Consider the following 18,456-nt stretch of genomic DNA (forward strand, 5'->3'; position numbering starts at 1 on the left):
AGACGTAAAATATAAAATAGATATGACATTTGGCCAAGTATACACGGGTAGATTAAAAGGCATCATTTTTGGCTTGACTCAGCTTAGAAGCTAATAAACAAACAGTTCAAGCTCCATTTAAGAGCAGAAAATGCAAACACATTTTAAGCTTTCCATCTCAAGCATGCAGACCCAGCCAAGTATTAATTATTACCACTGCAAAGGGAGTATTAGAGTTCTATAAAATCCACATTAAGAAGAACATTAACCAAAGTGATATTTTACATGAGTTAACTGTATTCTCTTCAATTCCAGGCTATTCTAAGAAACAGAATCACAAATACCAATAAATATCTACGATAGCTAAGAGGCAGCCTGACCACACTCACCGTTTTCCACATAGGGATGAAAGGGTAAGACGAGGGCCAGGATGACCCGGCCTCTGGTTGGCTCCAAGACACTTCTGATATCTTTTAACAAAGTCAAGGGCTGATCACAGCGGTCCAGTAAATTCAGGCAGCTGATGACATCATATTGGAACCCTGTATTCTGCCATTCATTTATACCAAGCACTCTGGAAAAATCAGAAAGAACTAGATTGATACAAACCCCCTTAAAGACATCGTTAAAAATAATTGAGATGCCAGTAAAGGCTCTAACTTGTCTTCCAGATCAAAGTAAATTCAAAATCATCATTTATAATTCATGTTCGCAATTATGGCCAGGCAAGAGGAAAACAGCAACCACATTTCTTTAAATTTAGCATTTCACCTATTTCCAAATCCCAAAACACACCATACATCTTCATATTAAACATATGATTAGTTCTCGTAAAAGGACATGTATGGTGATAAAAATGTTTATAAAACTAGGGCATCAAATTCTTGAACATCAGTGAATGAACAAAGGGTCCTACTTTCCACATTCAATGAAATTTAATCATAAAATATATCATACATTCCTGTTTTCTATTCCTAGGGTCCCTCCAATTTAAGAATGACTAGGGTTGGTATAAGATAATTCCCATTTACAAGCTATGACCTTTTGAGCACATCTCTGTTCCCAGGAGAGAGCTACTATTTCGTACTCTAGAATCTTCATATCTGAATAACTACATAGGAAAAAATAAAGCACAGGACATTCTACTAAAACTGTAAGTGAAGAGTATAGTTAACACGTCACCCTCAGCCCTTAATATCACACACACTGACACACGCACACTCACTCTCTCTCTCAAAGATCATTTCTAGTCCTTCACAACGTTTTATCCACGGAAAGGGGGAGTTCTTGTATCAAATCTTTGTTAGCCACACCATTAAGGAAACCACTATAAAGTACTCACTCCTGCTGGCTTAAACCAATCAGAATGTGGTAGGTGAGATACATTAAGACAGACAGTGGGAAAAGAAAACAGGAAAAAGGAACTTTGGTAAACAGTCTTTGATAATGCCGAGCAAATACAGCAGAGATATGTTAGAAAATTCTAAAAGTGTAATGAAAAAGTATAACTCATTAGCATAATGATATTTTAGAGCATTTTTGAATAGAATAAAAAGGAACACAAACCTCTCAGGTGCATCTTCTTTTCAATCTAGGTTTTTTTAAAACTAAAGCCTCCTGCAAAACCACACTCTAACGAACTTCAAGGGACTGGGTGTCACACTCCTTTGCTGCCTGAAGTAAGTGGAGCGTGAGGGCTTCACAAGCACTCTGTGGCACTGAAACTGGGACTGCAGTGATGACTTCAGAAACTGGGTTCAGCTCATTCAAACCTCAGGGAAGACTCTACTTTCAAGACAAAAAGTTCATCAATTCCCACCTCAAAAACCAAAACGAGCAATTAAAGAGAAAGGCTATTTGTAATTTAATAGTTTAGCCACAGAGCCAATTTAAATTCATAAATTGCAAAAAACAAATTACGTGCTTGATTTTAAAAAACAAAACAACAAATTTAGGCCTGTCTACAACGAAGCGGAAGCCAAATATCATCAGTATGTTTTAATCTAAAATAATCTTCCTAAATCCCTCTCAGAATGAGTCGCAGATAGTGAGTTTCCATGTCGATAATTTTGAAAGACAGAAATACACTCTCACAACAGAAAATTATGGCTTTAATGCTGGGACAGGTAAAAACTTTACCTACAGAAGTCCAACTTCATCTTTATTTCTGTTTTGTGATTTCTATGTGTAAACTTAGTTCAACTGACAAAGACAACTTTACTAGCCCAGGAATCCTAACAAGTTGTTAGAACTTTCCTCTTATGAGAAAAATGAAAGAAGTGCCTTGTCCAACGTCACACTGCAAATCACTGGCAGGGCAGAAATGACAACTTGGAGATTCTCCTAGTCTGTTATTCAGGTCAATGAACCTGCCTCTCCACGTAAAGTGAGAAAGAACCTGACCAACATCCTTTGAATAAATGCTGCTAGGGCAGTGGCTGAGTGGACGGCCATCTGCACTTCAGTCTCCAGTATCTTTTTGTTAAAAAAAGAAAATACAGAGGACATTAACATAAGAAATAGAATTCTCAACTATTTTCTTTTCAAGAAAGATCCCAAACTTACAGATAATGCATTAAAGTCAAGTCATTAAAGTCTTTCCAATTGACACTAAAATCTTTGTTCTCTGGTGTCAACAATGTATACACAATTCCTCTCTGATTACCTGGTGTGACGTGTCTGTGAAGTGGGGGCTTAAACCCAGCCCCACCCCCAACCCCACTCAGGGTCTCGCCGCGCGCTTCTTTCCTCCATCAGCCGCTAACCACCATTTGGATCACGGAAACTAATTTTAACATTAACTTTTGCTAAAGCAAACTGAGGAAGGTAAACATGCTGCCAAAATCTTTTCCTGCCAGAGAACGTTTCTATTTATTGCCATTTGAATTGTGGAACTGTAAGTTAGCACACACAACCAGAAATCAGTTGTCTAATCCTTTCCTATGTTTATGGCTTCTCTAAGACACCAGTGCTACCCCAAGAAGCAAGGCATCTGTTTAGGGATTATCTTCAAGAACATGAGATAAATAATAGTTTACCTTCTAGGAGAATTTAAAATAAATTTTTCTTAGAGAAGTGACAAAGAAGAGAATTTATTTTGATAAATTCTAAATAAAAAACAAAACTCCCCAACAGTATAAAGAAAAGTTATTGTTTTGTTTTAAAGAATCAAAGACACATCCTTGGGCTGGCCCGGTGGCACAGCGGTTAAGTGCGCACGTTCCACTTTGGCAGCCCAGGATTCACCAGTTTGGATCCCGGGTGTGGACATGGCACCACTTGTCAAGCTATGCTGTGGCAGGCATCCCACATAAAATAAAAGAAAGACAGGCGCAGATGTTAGCTCAGGGCCAGTCCTCCTCAGCAAAAAGAGGAGGATTGGTGGCACACATTAGCTCAGGGCTAATCTTCCTCAAAAAAAAGAAAAAATCAAAGGCACATCCTTAAATTTTACAACAGGGTTTTCTGGTATAAACAACGATATACTGGCAATACAGAGGAAAAATCTGGCCATTTTCTGTTCATTGATTTATTTCAAAAATGACATCTAGAACTGTCATTAAAAAGCCAGTTGTTCATGGGCCCAGATATTGAAGAGAAACAAAAAATAGCCACCTCCCAAAAAGAAGCCAAAAAAACAAGGAATTAAGCTAAAAATTGCCCCGCCATCATGGGTTGGGCAATCCCTCAACTTACTAAGGCATCATCACATCCTCATCAAAATCTGAAACTGCATCAAAAGCTGCCACTTTTGTGAATATGTTTTTATTTCATACTGATATTATGGAGAGAGTGTCAATCAGTATGAATTTCCTATTTAGGTCAAATTGCAAGCAGATTTTGGCATATGTGCTATATATAAGGAAAAAAATTAAACTAAGTATTTTTTATACGGTGGATAAGTTGATGAAGTTATGTGTAAACTCCAGATATACTGAATTACTAATTCAAACATCTGAAGCATCACTGAAAATCCCATTTAGGCATTTAGTCTCAAGAAGGGCTTTACTGGCAAACAAGCAAGGAAAGGGGCCGGGCAGGTGGGAGGGGAACGAAGACATGTTCCAATACCTTCCTCCCCAAATCCACTTTCAAAACACAGATTTTTTCTTTTAAATGGGGGCAGAGAATCAGATTAGGAATTCAGCATGATTTAAGCCATTGTCCTAACAAAGGTCAAAGCATTCCAAGTTTTGAAATGGTGAATTAACTTCTAATTGAAGGAATATGTTTCAATTTTCACCACACAGACCCACCAGGATCTAATCTGAGACAGATTGCTGGAGCTAAGGGAGACCTTATGAATCACTCAGTTCAACCTCACACAGATAGAATTCTCCTATAAGACAGCCCTAACAGCTATTGATCTGCCTGACATACCAGGGACTACACTTATTCCCTCCTTCCATATAACATCCCATTAAATATTTGTGCACAGTAATCTTCCCTTCCACCCCTTTCCTACTTGGTCTTCTCTTCCCCAGGCTAAAAGTTTCCAGGATTTGTCAATGTTCAACCCAGTCCTGGTCCAAAGAGCTATGCTGATGCTCTGTCTCTAGGGTTAGTGTGTCTAAGTACAAACTTAGGTGGATAGGAGAGTGAGTGCATAATTCTTTCTCCTTTCTTTCTAAGGCTAAGCCCACCTTCCAAAATATCAGAGAAGGAGGCAGGCTCTACCTCGACCTGCCCACTCTATACTCAGCATGTTCTCCCATCAAGAGAATCCATACTGAATAAGGAGCCTTCTTCCTAAGTCTCCCAAGCAGCAAAACCTCAAGCTTAAAACCAACATTTGACACTTCACACCCATTAGGATAGTTATTATCAAAAAAAACCAGAAAATAAGGGGCAGGCCTGGTGGCACAGTGGTTATGTTCCCACGCTCTGCTTCTGTGGCCCGGGGTTTGCGGGTTCAGATCCCAGGCATAGACCTAAACAGCACTCATCAAGCCATACTCTGGTGGCATCCCACACATGAATAGAGGAAGACTGGCACAGATATTAGCTCAGGGCCAATCTTCCTGACACACACAAAAAAAACCCCAGAAAATAAGTACTGATGAAGATGTGGAGAAACTAGAATCCTTGTGTATTGTTGATGGGATATAAAATGGTGCCACTGCTGTGGAAAACAGTACGGCAATTCCTCAAAAACTTAAACATAGACTTACCATCTGATCCAGCCATTCCACTTCTGGGCATATACCCCAAAAGAAGTGAAAGCAGCAACTCAAATAGATATTTGTACACTCGTGTTCACAGCAGCATTATTCACAATAGCTAAAAGGTGGAAGCAAGTCAAGTATCCGCTGACAGATGAATGGATAAACAAAAAATATGGTATATACATATAATGGAATATTATTCAGCCTTAAAAAGGAAGAAGATTTGACACACGCTGCAACATGGATGAACCTTGAGGACATTACATTAAGTAAAATAAGCCAGTGACAAAAGGACAAGTATTGTATGATTCCTTGTATTTGAGGTTCCTGGAGTAGTCAAATTCACAGAGACAAAAAGTAGAACAGTGGTTGCCAGGGACTGGTGGAGAGGGAAAATGGGGAGTTAGTGTCTAACGGGTAGAGTTTCAGAGGGGAAAATGAAAAAATTCTAGACACGGATGGTGTGATGGTTACACAACAATGTGAATGTACTTAATACCACTGAACTGTACAGGTAAAATGGTTAAACAGTAAATTCTATGTTATATCTTTTTACCACAATAAAATTTTCTTTTTAATTAAAAAAACAAAAACAAGACTTGAGAATGCCAGGTTGCAATTAGGGAACAAGTCCATACATTCGATCTCCTGCTTCCAAGCTGTCCCTCATCTGCCCTTTTCCCCACTACCGTGCCAACTCCTCTAGTTCAAAAACACACTGCCAAGGGAGATGACTTCTCTCTCAACCTCCATTTAACTGTAGTATGGCAAGTTTTTAAAAAAAATTCCTAATCATGGAAAATTGTTTCTGATTCACATCCTTTAAATAAAATACTCTCAAGAAGAAATACATCTAAACCCAAGAAATATACCCGAAAACATGTCAAGAAACTATACCTGTATTTCTTCTTCTGAAGCTGCCATATCATAGTTTCAGACAGCTCAGTAGCATAAATTTCTTCAAAATGAGGGCTCATGATTTTTGTGACTTCTCCATCTCCAGCACCTAAATCAAGAAGTCTATGGGTTTTCCAGTCTGGATTAATCTTAAGCAGTCTCTGAAATTGATCTGGTGAAAACACAAACATTGAGCCTCTTCCTAGCAACCTGGAAGGAAAAGAACAAAAATGGAAGCGTCTGTACAGATCAAGCACCCTCCATACACACAGAAGGACACAGGGAGCCTTTGAACTTACAAAATGTTTATTTTATACGATTATATGATTAAAATGTGTATTATTTTATATGACTGAAAAACAAAGTTAGTAAAGTAAGAAAATACTTTCAGGTACCATTATCTGTCTCATTTGCAAATAACATCCCCCAAAAGAGTGGACAATGAGAGGAAGAAAATGTAGAAAGGAAAAAGTCGAGAGGGGAAGGGAAAAATAAATGAGTAAGAAATTAAAAGATGAATGTGAAGAACTTATGTCAAAATAGGAAGGAGAGATGGAAGGAATAACAGAAAATGTTCGTCAGTTAAACAGATGACAGACCAACAGAATCAGACCACAGCACTAGCCAGTAACACTAAGCCAAGACATCAACTAGGAAAATAACGCCATTAGGAAACTAAACAATGGGCGAGAAAAATAGCTTTAGGATAATAGATTTTTAACAGACACTTAATTTGCATGAGAAAAGCAGACAGTACTTGTGTCAGTTATATGTTATACAATTGGCTGGGTCTTATTATTTCCACAGATTCTAAAAAACACTCAAAAACCACAGTAATACTTTTGAAAAAAGAAAATTGAAAGAAGCGAAAATGGAGATCAAAGCGAACCCTCAGAATAGCAGCTACAGATCAAACTAAGTCTCCCTATTTCATTTCCATCTGGGGAAATAAAACACACTCCTATTTAGAACTTGCTTTCTAGCCCTCAAATCCCCGTTTGCCCAGGGCAGGGATTCTCAGACTCCTCCTCAGCAGCGGAACCCTCTCTCTAGACGAAGCTGAACTCAAAGACAATATAAAGCGGCAGAAGGAGAGCTGACGCTGAAATGAGGCTGACAGCCCTGGGCTTCGGCCAGCCCACTTCTAGGCCTTTCCCTGCCGCCTGAAGCAGCTCCAGAGGCACCTCCTCTCCAGACCCTGGAAAACAGTTTGAAAAAACCACTGTCTAGGAAGTGGCAAGAAAATCTGTACTGTACTGCTACTTTCTGGAAATAATCACAAGGCACACTATATTTGTTAGAGTGAGTGGAAAGATGCATGCAACTTGGTGCTCCTGGTGAGACCGGGTTCAGGAAAAAGTTCAAATTATGGAGGTCACATAACAAACGTCCCCTTCCCTCTTTCCATTAAGGCCTTAAGAGAGTTTAATCAAATCTAATAACGCATTTACAGTAAATCTTCTGCACCACAGAAATGCTTAGAAAAGGGCAGGAGGAGACCTCAGAGACTAACTGAGGCTATCCACTACAACTGTCTACCAGAGAAAACCGTATCTCCTAAAAGAAAAGTTGTTTTTAATCCTCAATTGTTCATAAATTCTAGCAGAAAAACAGGCTGCAGAAAGCAAATCTGAGAAAAGGAACTAAACTTACTAAAAGAGCTATACAAAATTTCCCACAGGAGCCAGAGGCCGAGCAAGAAGAGGGAGGTGATAGGCAGCACAGCTTGGGGGATGCATGTTTCAAATGTCGGCGCTGACTTGCCATAGGACCAAAAGTAAGCTGCAAAATAGTTATCTGGCTTAAACTTTCCCAGTTATAAAATAACATGCTTCTCTAGTCATCTCTTTGGCATGTAAGGAACCTTGACATGATAATCATAAAATTCTAGAGCTAGAGGTCATCTGACTCTGACTGGTCTACATCTAAAGGCACCAGAGAGAAGAACTGTCCTATTTCCAAAGATCATGAGCAACAGAGGCTCCACAAAAAGATTAAAACTGTCAAAAAATATAGCAAAATTCATCGAGCCCAGCGTTTCCCAACCAAGACCAACTTTGCCCTCTAGGGGGCACTGGGAGTAGGTGGGAGAGTTTCAGGTAGTCACAATGACTTGGGGGTGCTACTGTCATTTAGTGGGCAAGGTCAGAAAAGTTAGACTTTCTGCAAGGTGTGGGGCACTCCCACACAATGAAGAATTACCCCACGTAAAACGCCAAGACACTGATCTAGCTCAATACAAGGTTTCCAGCAAACACATACCATGGAGAGATACGGCTCTCTAATTTGTCCTTAACCTCCAAAGTTAGTGATGTCCATGTGTGGGGTTTTGTTTTGTTTTGTTTCAGTGTTTAGTAACCATCCTAGGTTCTCTAGCCTCCATCTAAATTCTCTCCAGAGTCTACAGAGGAGGCACACCTTCTTATAAACATCTTCCCACAAACTCTGAAAGCAGTTATTACGCCTCTCCTTACTTGGTCTTCCTCTTCCCAACACAGAGGAAGTCTGATAAGTATCTTATCTTCCTAATTCAAGAAGCTACCACAGTAATTACTTCTGTCTCTAAGAGATGGCCACTCATGGTAATAACGTACCCCTGCCATGACTCGAAAGTACCAAAGGGCTCAAAATTAAACTTTCAGCTGAGAATAGGACACAGGCCAAGAGATGTTTTGGAATTTGCAGGGTGGAGGTAGTGGAGATTAGGGTTAGGAAAAAAAAGCAGAAGAGCTGTACATAAGCGAAGCCAAAAGGGATTTACTAATTATGCTGCCTCTTTTTGACCGAACTGTGAAATTCCAAAGCAAAGATTTTAACCTGGGTCCAGTGAGGTAGAGGTAAGGGGAATTGGTTTAGGGTTTGAAATCTCTCAAAATCATACGTAAGGTGTTGAATGGAAATGCTATTTGAAGAGAGGATTTCAACTTCTTATTGCTTTCACAGAGGTCCTGTACCTCTTATCCATGAAGGATAAGAATCACTCTACAGTAACTTGCTTGCTTTCCGACGTAAAACAGAAATTCAGGGCAGCCAATTTAGAAACAAAATGTCAGACCAAGTTGTATAAAATCAACCACCAACACAAAAATAACAACTGTTTGCTGAAGCGAACTTTAGGAAATTTCATATAAACAATGACGAAAATCAAGTAAGAAAGCTTGAGAAATGACTTGTGGTGCCTGAAAACATCTTTAAAGGCCAGATGACAGACTGGGGATGCAGACATTTGGTCCAAGCTGGTTCCAAACCTCAAGGGAAAAAAAGTGGACCCAGCCAGCAGCTTCAAGTGGTCTCATAAGGCTTTTCAAGCACTGAGCCCCGCTGCTCTGCTCTTTGGCATTTCGGATTCTTGGGCCCTGGGGATGTTTAAAAATCCGGCCAAGAAAGGATGAAAATGCTCCAAAGCTTTTTCTGTGGATTTACACGAGAGAACCACTCTAGGGATAGACAACTCTGCAATAGGTTCACAAGATCCTGGTGAGCCTAGACATGAGGTAAGAAGAGGTGTAGGACCCTTCACTCAGAGCAAGCCTCCACCCACTGCTGGGCTGAACTAAATTCCCCAAAGAAACTTGCCCTGGGAAGTACACTTAAAGCAGAGATCTTACTCTTCAGCCTATCTACGTTAATGGCTTGGTTTCAAGTAGCTTGCTACGCTCTATGGTAGGGTACTAGCAACATCATGGGCATCACCTTGGAGCTTGTTAAAAATGCAGAATCTCGGGCCCCAGACCTACTGACTGAAAATCTGCACTGTAACCAGATGCCCAGGTGATTCCTGTGCACATCCAAGCTGAGAAGCACTGCTCTACGTAACTCCCACCACAGACATACAGACCAATGAGGCGATTTACCAAGCTACGGTGAATTTAAAAAGCATAACTGCAGAAGGCTGGGCCACTGGACCTACTGCCAAGGATACCGACTAGAAAAGTGTTGTAGCTGTAGAGGCGGCAATATCTTGAACACGGTAACATTCCTTTTTCATTTTTTTTTAAACCTAAAGATAAAGAAAAATATCCAAGATTCACTTACCCATTGATAGATGTTCTAGACATAAACAGGCTAAAAACAGATGACACAAAAGAGTGATATAATTGGATAAATAGCCAGCCCGATTTCTCAATGCTGTTGTTTAAGAAGATCTGTGTTCCTTGATCAAGATAACTCTGAACAAAGACAGCCTGGAGTGATTCGCATAATTTCTCTCTGTTGCACACATACCACTAAAAGAAAAAAAAAAAGAAGAATGAAAACACACAACTGAAGTGTCATCTAAGAAGTCCAAAGACAAAAACCAGAAGACTAAATCAAATCTAAGATTTCCAAACATTATAATCTCACGGCACTTTGAGGATAATCATCATCTCTTATATTCATATGACCTAGAAAGTACAAAATACTCTTCATACATAATTTCTCATTTAATTCTCATAAGCCTCCGAGTAGGCACAAAGAGCAGGGGAAGGCTGAAGAGGCTTGTGAGTCATGCAGCTCAGTAGATGGCGGAGCCAGGCCATAGTCCAGGCATTCTATCCTGGCCTAACAGTTCCCTCACTATACACCCCGGACCCCGAGATCTAGGAAAGCTCTGCTGGCCTCTCCTTCACTGAAATTCAACATCAGAAGACAATAACTAGCATTATTAGCCTTGTTTTTAGATTAAACAATAGTCATAATCCAATGATTTAACTCAAAACCACCAAACAAATTAATGGTAAAGTGAGCAGCAGAATTTAACACTCTAAGGACCAGAGTAAGCTGCCCTCCTTCTTGTAGGCTATATAGAGAGCTTCAGAAATACTGAGGTATGCTTTATGAAGTCATATGACATTCTCACAGACAGGAGCAAAATGTGCTCGAGAGAGACTAAGAAGTCACTTAAGGTCACAGTGCAATCAATGAGAAGACAGAGTAATAACATGCTAAGAGCCAGACTTCCGGGACCAGGCTCTAACCAGAACGCACTTTTTAGAAAAAAATTCAAGAGCTTCAACTGTGGGTGAAATTTAATCTTCCATAATCAATGTTTTCCATTTTCATGTGGAGTTAGCGTTCCAGAGAAGGAGGGAAGCAGACTGTAGGGTGCCTAAGCTTTAGAGGCAGCCCGAGGACCAAGTCCTGGCTCTGCCATTCCTCTGTGAGCTTGGAGAAGTCACTGAATGGCTGAGCCTCTGTTCATTCATCTGTAGACTAGAGATGTCACTGGTATCTATCTATCCCAGTAGGAAACTGAGAGGATTAAACGAGATAATGCAGGCAAGTCCTCAATACAGTACCAGGCACACAGGAGAGTCCTGTAATAATAATAGCAAAGAGATTCCTCCAACGTGGCCTGACAAGCAAGAGTTAGCCCATCAAGTACAATGATGAAACTGCAGAGTAGACCATTATTATTAATCCATTATCTGCTAAGAAACAACCAATTTTTCCCAATAAGAAGTCCACTGGCCAAAAGCAACTTGCTTCCCCTTGACAAATATGACCATTTATCAGCAGTAGGTGTCCCGTAACTGCTTGCACAATTGTGGACCAATTTTACAGTCCCCTAAGCTTGCTAAATGTTGAATGAAATCTTGGGTAACATTCTCAACACTAACATCGAAAGGAACCAGTTAGAAACCAATACAAACAAGCAAACAGGCACAATAAAATTTTAAAGTTTGATTAATCTTCACAAATCCTGCACCCCAAACTGGATAAACCAAATCTTTCCAACTGTTGACTGATGTGTGTTAACTTACCATTTAAACATTGTTACCAAAACTGCTTGGACTCGAAAAATATTTTTATTTTTCCCACCCTATATGATAAGCTATGAAGCTTCTTACATTCACTGCCTACATTTAACTTGGTCTGAAAATGTTCTCGCTTAATCATTAACCAATTCTTAATACTCATTGTGCCTCAAGTTATGCCCCAGTGCAGGTCATAAACCATTTTTTATTACACTTGTGAACTCCTAGTGCACATTCTGAACTCTCTAATACTGAGGCCACTCTGACTTTTATTTATTTTTTTATTCTTTGAAATAACTAATCAAGATGAAAGCCATCACCTTGGTAATAGGCAATCAGGTGCATTCTATTAATGTGGACAAGAAATCATTCAAGTGAAACAGAGGAGCTAAGAATTCCTCGGCATCCACTTGTAAATGGACAATCAGAACAACAATGGACTCTGACTTCCAGAACTAAGCAAGAATTGGTACCATTAACTGCAAATATTGCTTTCAAGTGCCAAAAGGAAAACTCAAGTTTTTAACAGCATTTCTCTCAATTCAACATTAACACATGTGGTTGAACCTTTCCTATCACATAAGTCTTTCAGAAAAGAAACTGCTTACTGAACGGAATGTGCTACAGAATAAAAAGGAGTAAAGCCCTTCTTTTTAAAGATAAAGGTTGAAATCCATGTTCCTCCTCACCATATAGGATACAAATGTCAACTCCATAGCATCATTATTCATAATCACCAAAAAGTGGAAACAACCCATCAAGTGATGAATGGATAAACAAGATATGCTTCATCCATACAATATGGATAAACTTTGAAAACATTATGTTAAGTGGAGTAAGTCACAAAGGGCCACAAATTATATGATTTTATTTACATGAATTGTGTAGAGTAGGAAGATCCAGAGACAAAGTAGATTGTGGTTGCCAAGGACTCGGGGAGTGTCTGCTAACAGATATTGGGGCTTCTTTTTGGAGTGATGAAAATGTTCTCAAATTAGAGAATGGCGATGGTTGTACAATTCTGCGAACAAACTAAAAACCACTGAATTGTACACTTTAAAAGGATGAATCTACGGTACGTGAATTGTATCTCAATAAAGCCGTCATCTGTTAAAAAGACAGACACACACATCTAAGTGTAGGTGGCATTTTGATCTTCTAGAAGTTAAAAAGTAGGTTGAAAATTTAAGAGACCAAGCAAACCTCTTTAAAAATGTAAATCTTTAAATGCAAATCAGATCATGTCACTGCCCTGCTTCACAGAAGCCTTAGGATAATATCCAAAATGCTTAATATGGCTCACAAAGCCCTAAACGATTTGTCCATTCTCTGTCCCCAGCTTCACCTCATGACACTCCCTAACTAACAATACCTGGCCACTCCCTCTGTCAAACACTGTACCCTTTTTTCTTTTTCTGGAAGGCTCCTTTCCCATGGCTGTCTCACATGGTATTTGCTCTGTCCCCTACATTTCCTACCACCCCAACCCGCCTCCCCGTCGCCTAGTTAATTCGACCAAAGCCTAAACATTTCTTCAAATATGTTTCCCTTGAACGTCCAGACTGGGTCAGATCCCTCTCTTCTAATTCCCTCTCTTACATCCCATAAATCTCCCCGGTCACATTTATGACCACTGAAGTGAATAACTATACATAGTCGCATGTTCAGTGTCTATCTTCCCAGGTAGACGGAAAGCTTCCTAAAGGTAGGAACAATGACTGACTTCAGTGCCTGGACTGACACAGATGAACAATAAGTGTTCATCAAATGAATTACTGTTTAAAGTCACAAGCAGTATAAGAGGCAGAATTTGGAGTTTCTAGCAAAATCCTGGAGGGAACATAAGGATAACCACAGAGACAGCAGTCACTGGGTTTCTGTCAATTCCTTCAACTCTGAGGTTTATGCAAGGCCCTTTAGGCAAGGCCTTGCTTAAACCTAATTCTGCAAACAGTGGTTAAAGCTACCCACCCACCACAAAATTGCTTTAGCAAAAGCAAGCAAAGAAGGAAGACACTGCCTGGGCACCTGCCCTCACCAGGCACCTGGCCAAGAGCTTCCCATCTCACTTAGCACCTACTAACTTCTGAATCCCGGGAAGCCTAGGGGTTCTCAGCACTTCCAGCTGATTCAAGTTCCTGCTGTAGATGCATGTTGTTGTATAAAAGTTTCTTTCAAAGAAGCCTCTCTCACTTCACTCTACCCAGTGTGTCTGTCTGAGATTCACTGTTCTAAAAGAAGGCAGGACTATTCGGCCCAATTAACTGGACTGGTTGTGTTCAGAGAAAAGATCATCTGATCCAGAAGTAACTAAATTTCGATAGGCCAGGGTTTCTCAACTCAGCACTATCGACATTTCGGGCCAGATAATCCTTTTCAGACTAGGAAGAAGGACCTGGCCACCCACTTCCACAAAACTGTCCACGAAAACCCTGTGAACAGCAGTGGAGCACTGTCTCACACGGAGCAGGAAGGCGAGAGGACGGCGCAGAAAGACTGGGCAGGGGGCTCTAGAAGTTGGAATCCAAAAGAAGGCACTAACATCAAATCCTTCGCAGGGGGGCCGTCTTGTGCATTGTAGAATGTTTAACAACCCATCAGATGCCAGTAGCACTGCCCCCTAGTCATGACCAGCCAAAATGTCCCAGACATTGCCAAATGTCCCCCAGGGGACAAAACTGGCACGCTTGCGAAGCACTACATGGACTTACCCAGAAAACTTCACTGCTCTGACTGCAGTAGTGTTTCCTAACTACCCTAGCTTAACAGTGGTCTAGGGAAAATTAAAAGATGGACTCACTGGCCTCCGGGAACTCATACTCCAGAGGGGAGAAAAAAATCAGAAACCAAGACAAATAAGTAACGGGATTATGATCTTGGTCAGGACCTTCAGCTCCTTAAATGAGCAGTCGCCCTGCCCTTAAAGGCAAGACACTGACTACAGAGAATAATCAAGGCAGGACCTTCTGCAACCATTTGGCAGTCCCCCCGGAGTTACCTCTCTCCAGACACCCCAGCTTACATGAAAAGCTGTAATGAGCTCACAGCACTGGTGGCCCGTCTGCAGGCACCGGGCACTTTCAAGCAGGTGAGTTCTTTGAATATGTGCTCCTCAAAAGACTACAGAGACAAAGGTGCCCAGGCAAGAACAAAGGATTGTGCCTGTGAAGTGTTCCCACTGGAAGGACTATGTGCCAGCTCTGCTGTAGGGCTGGACGCAGTGTCTGAAAAACCGTCCTCTTAGCATCTTCCTTTAAGGTTCACTCAAATTTCATTCAATCTAACTAAGTAAGGAAATCTTTTAAATATTTTAAATAACAAACTCTAATCAAACAAAAGTTGTGCCATCCAGTCACCTGCTGATGCAAAGTATAAAGATGTGATAACTAAACATAACATCTTCTAAAAACAACAGTAAATGGCAATGTTCTCCCTATTTGTAACAAGACTATAAAGATACGAATAGTTAGCCAAATAAACAGCCAAATCAGGTAGACATGAGTTCAAAATGTGTATTTGACAGTATTAGCTAAACAAAATAAGGAAGTATTAGGTCATGTCTTAAAGATTTCATTAAGCCCACAAACATCTCCTGATCTTTACATAACGTTAGTAGATGAATTGTTCCTTCACAGTAGAAATGCAATTTCCATGTAAAATTACATTTGCTTATCAGACTGAGGGATAGAGTGAAAAGTTTTTCTGAAATTATTTTTTAGAGTTCCCCAACTAGTCAAACATGTGCCATTTTTCCAAAATACAAAGAATTTGAGCACATCAGTAGAATGAGAAAGTTATTTTGAAAAACCCACTTCCTGCTTTTAGGTAATGTGGTAAAATAAAAAATAAACATTTGGTTTTTATTCCAGGTTCCTGGCACAGAGCTCCTACAACCCTTGGGGAATCTCTACAGTGCTAATTTTTGTATGCTAATAAATGAGGGAAGTGGGGTGGGGAGGGTGTTGGAACTTTCGGCCCCACCCCTCCAACCTCCAGGGAGGAGAGAGGGGCTGGAGATTGAATTCAGTCACCAATGGCCAGCGAGTTCATCAATCGTGCCTACCTAACAAAGCTTCCATAAAACCCCGACTCCACAGGGTTGTGGGAGCCCGCAGGTTACTGAACACACTGATGTGGGGGGAGGGTGGCTCACCTGAGAGGGCATGGAAGCTCTGTGCAAACCCTCACCCTGCATACCTTGCCCTATGCATCTCTTCCATTTGGCTGTTCCTGAGTTGTACCCTTTATAATTAACCAGTAACCCTAAAGTGTCTTCCTGAGTTCTGTGAGTCATTCTACCAAATCATCTAACCCGGGGTGGGGGGGGGGGGAGTTTGGGAACCCCAGAATTTGCCACTAGGTCCAACAGAAGCATGCGTAGTCTGTGGACCCCAACTTGTGGCTGGCACGTGAAGTGAGGGCAGTCTTGAGGACTGAGCCCTTAAACCTGTGGACTGATGCAAACTGCAGGCAGTTAATGTCAGAACAGACAGAACCGAACTGTAGGACACTCGGTGTCAGAAGAAAATGTCACAGGTAAGAAATGGGTTCTCTCTTTCAATGTTAAACTTGATAAAACTGGATAAAGGCCAGCACTTCAAGAAGCTGTCCCATCCTTGTCTAACTGACAAACTGTCAGAACTTCAACTACTATTTTGCACACAGCTCCATAACTTCAATGTCTACACTGAGGCCCACTGGAGCAGGGCCTTTCCTATGAAGCAGACAGCCTATCTTCACAGCCCTTCAGACAACACAAGGTTTCCCAGGAGGGACATTATGAAGCAACGGGAAAAGCCTGGGCCTTGAAACCAGAAAGAACCGGGTTCAAAACCCAACTCTGCCATCTATAAACTGCACTTTTGAGCAAGTTTCATCTCTCTTAGTCTCAATCTTCTGTCTGTAAAATGGGGATATACCACCTACCTCCCAGAGTTGTTATGAGGATTAGAAGGAATAACATATTTAAGTGCCTAGCACACAATAGAAGCCCAATAACTATGAATTTCCTTCCCCTTCCTGTCCAAGGTCAACAAAAACCAGTCAGAGGAGAACTCAAGTTCAAGGAAATGCCTAAAAACCGCACTGTAGGTCTGGGCACCCAGCCATTCCCAAAAGAAATGAGTAACCAAAGACCTAAGGGAGGCATTTAGTGCCACTAAAAACAATCGGATAGGCTCCACTGATCAGGGTCCATGAACAGAGAACCTCTTCTACTACAGGGGGTGGTCAGATCAAGCCTGACAATATTGACCTCGACAGCTAAGGATTCAAAAATCACATTCTAAGTTTCTGAATGCAATCAAATCAGCCCAGACATTTCACCACTGACACCTTCTTGCATCTAAGCACAGCACAGGAGTGAACCAAACCATTCATTACGATTTCTACTAATGATACAAACCTAAACCAACGCCCTCTTTGTGTGAGATTTCAACATGTAGAGTGACAAGGCATCCTCATGTCCACGCAGGGAAACAATTTACACGGATTTGATGGAGCCTCAGCTCTGATTCCATAAATAAACTATTGGCAATCTTCATTTCAAATACTCACTCCCTGTCAGTATTTTATAACTCTCAGATTTTAATAAAGCTTCAGAGGGTCTAAACAGCAGTTTCTTACTGGAAGTTACCAGGGTCCCCTAGGTCACCTTCCCGGTACATCCTGCAGAAGAGAGAGATCCTAGTGTTCCATGAAACGGAAGCAAATACTTGTTTAGGGTTTCAACACAGGTTATAAGGAAGGAAACAAAGCCTTTTAAAAGTCTATTTGGTATTCAGCTGCAAAGGCCTCCAGACTCTCGAAAGCAGTTCACAGGAGGACAGGGTGGAATCCATCAGCGTCCGTCTGGCTAGCTGGCTGACTGCCCTGAGCGCTGTGAGCTCCTGCCTGACGTCCGTCCGCCTCCACACGGTAAACGGGCAGTGAAGGTACAGGAGACCGAAATCTGTCCTTCAGCACAACCTACCACCTCTGACTGTGATGTCCAAGTATTTTTTCCTTTGGAAAAAAACTCCAAATCATTTTAATTCTATCTTGAATCCATCATCACCTGTGGCATAGCACAGTTTTGAGCTTTTAGAAGAAGGTAAAAAAATAAGTCAAACATACACATACTTGTAATTTTAAGTTACACCTTAATAATTCTGGATACTGTTATCTGTGCTTTTAAAAAACCTTGCAGTACGTCACCTGGAGAAATTGTCCTGGCTTGGTTCCACGGAGTTCTGTAACAATTCTTTTTTAGCTCCATCTATTGAGAAGCTGCTGAATGACTGTTATTACCAAGAACCTAGTTAGTGCGGCCTGAGGATCCTTCCAAGTTTCAACAGCTCTAAAATAGTTGCATTATCTTTAAGCACAAGGCGCAACGCATCGGAAAAACTACATCTAAAGTTTTTGTGGTTGTTTACATTTTTAAGTTCCGAGTCTGCCGATACTGAAAAGTGACAATATCTAGTCTCTCACTGCATGGCTCTATTTCTTCCCAATGAGTCAAACTACCCGTCTGGCAACCTGTGATTAGAATGTGCTGATTAGGAAGCTGGAAATTTTCTCTTGGGAAAAAAAGATCAGTAAATATTTCAGGCCTTCGGGTCACACAGTCACAACTGCTCAACTCTGCCACTGCAGCGGAAGCACTCAGAGACCAGAGGTGAATGAATGGGGGGGGC

At 40.9% G+C, this 18,456-nt stretch overlaps 1 protein-coding gene across 4 annotated transcripts in view; it reads right to left on the minus strand.

Moving 5' to 3' along the window:
• The window catches only part of METTL9 (methyltransferase 9, His-X-His N1(pi)-histidine), a 43,881-nt gene that overhangs the window by 19,931 nt on the left and 5,494 nt on the right, over window positions 1-18,456 (minus strand). For all 4 annotated transcript variants that reach the window (XM_070230883.1, XM_005598856.4, XM_023616136.2 and 1 more), the window contains exons 2-4: window positions 10,077-10,267; window positions 6,042-6,251; window positions 369-553 (exon numbers count right to left, since the gene is read on the minus strand). In XM_070230883.1, the coding sequence (XP_070086984.1) occupies window positions 369-553; window positions 6,042-6,251; window positions 10,077-10,267 (586 nt within the window). The remainder of the gene's footprint in view (window positions 1-368; window positions 554-6,041; window positions 6,252-10,076; window positions 10,268-18,456) is intronic.

The sequence above is a fragment of the Equus caballus genome, chromosome 13 (genome assembly GCF_041296265.1).
Source record: "Equus caballus isolate H_3958 breed thoroughbred chromosome 13, TB-T2T, whole genome shotgun sequence".
NCBI classification, from domain to species: Eukaryota; Metazoa; Chordata; class Mammalia; order Perissodactyla; family Equidae; genus Equus; species Equus caballus.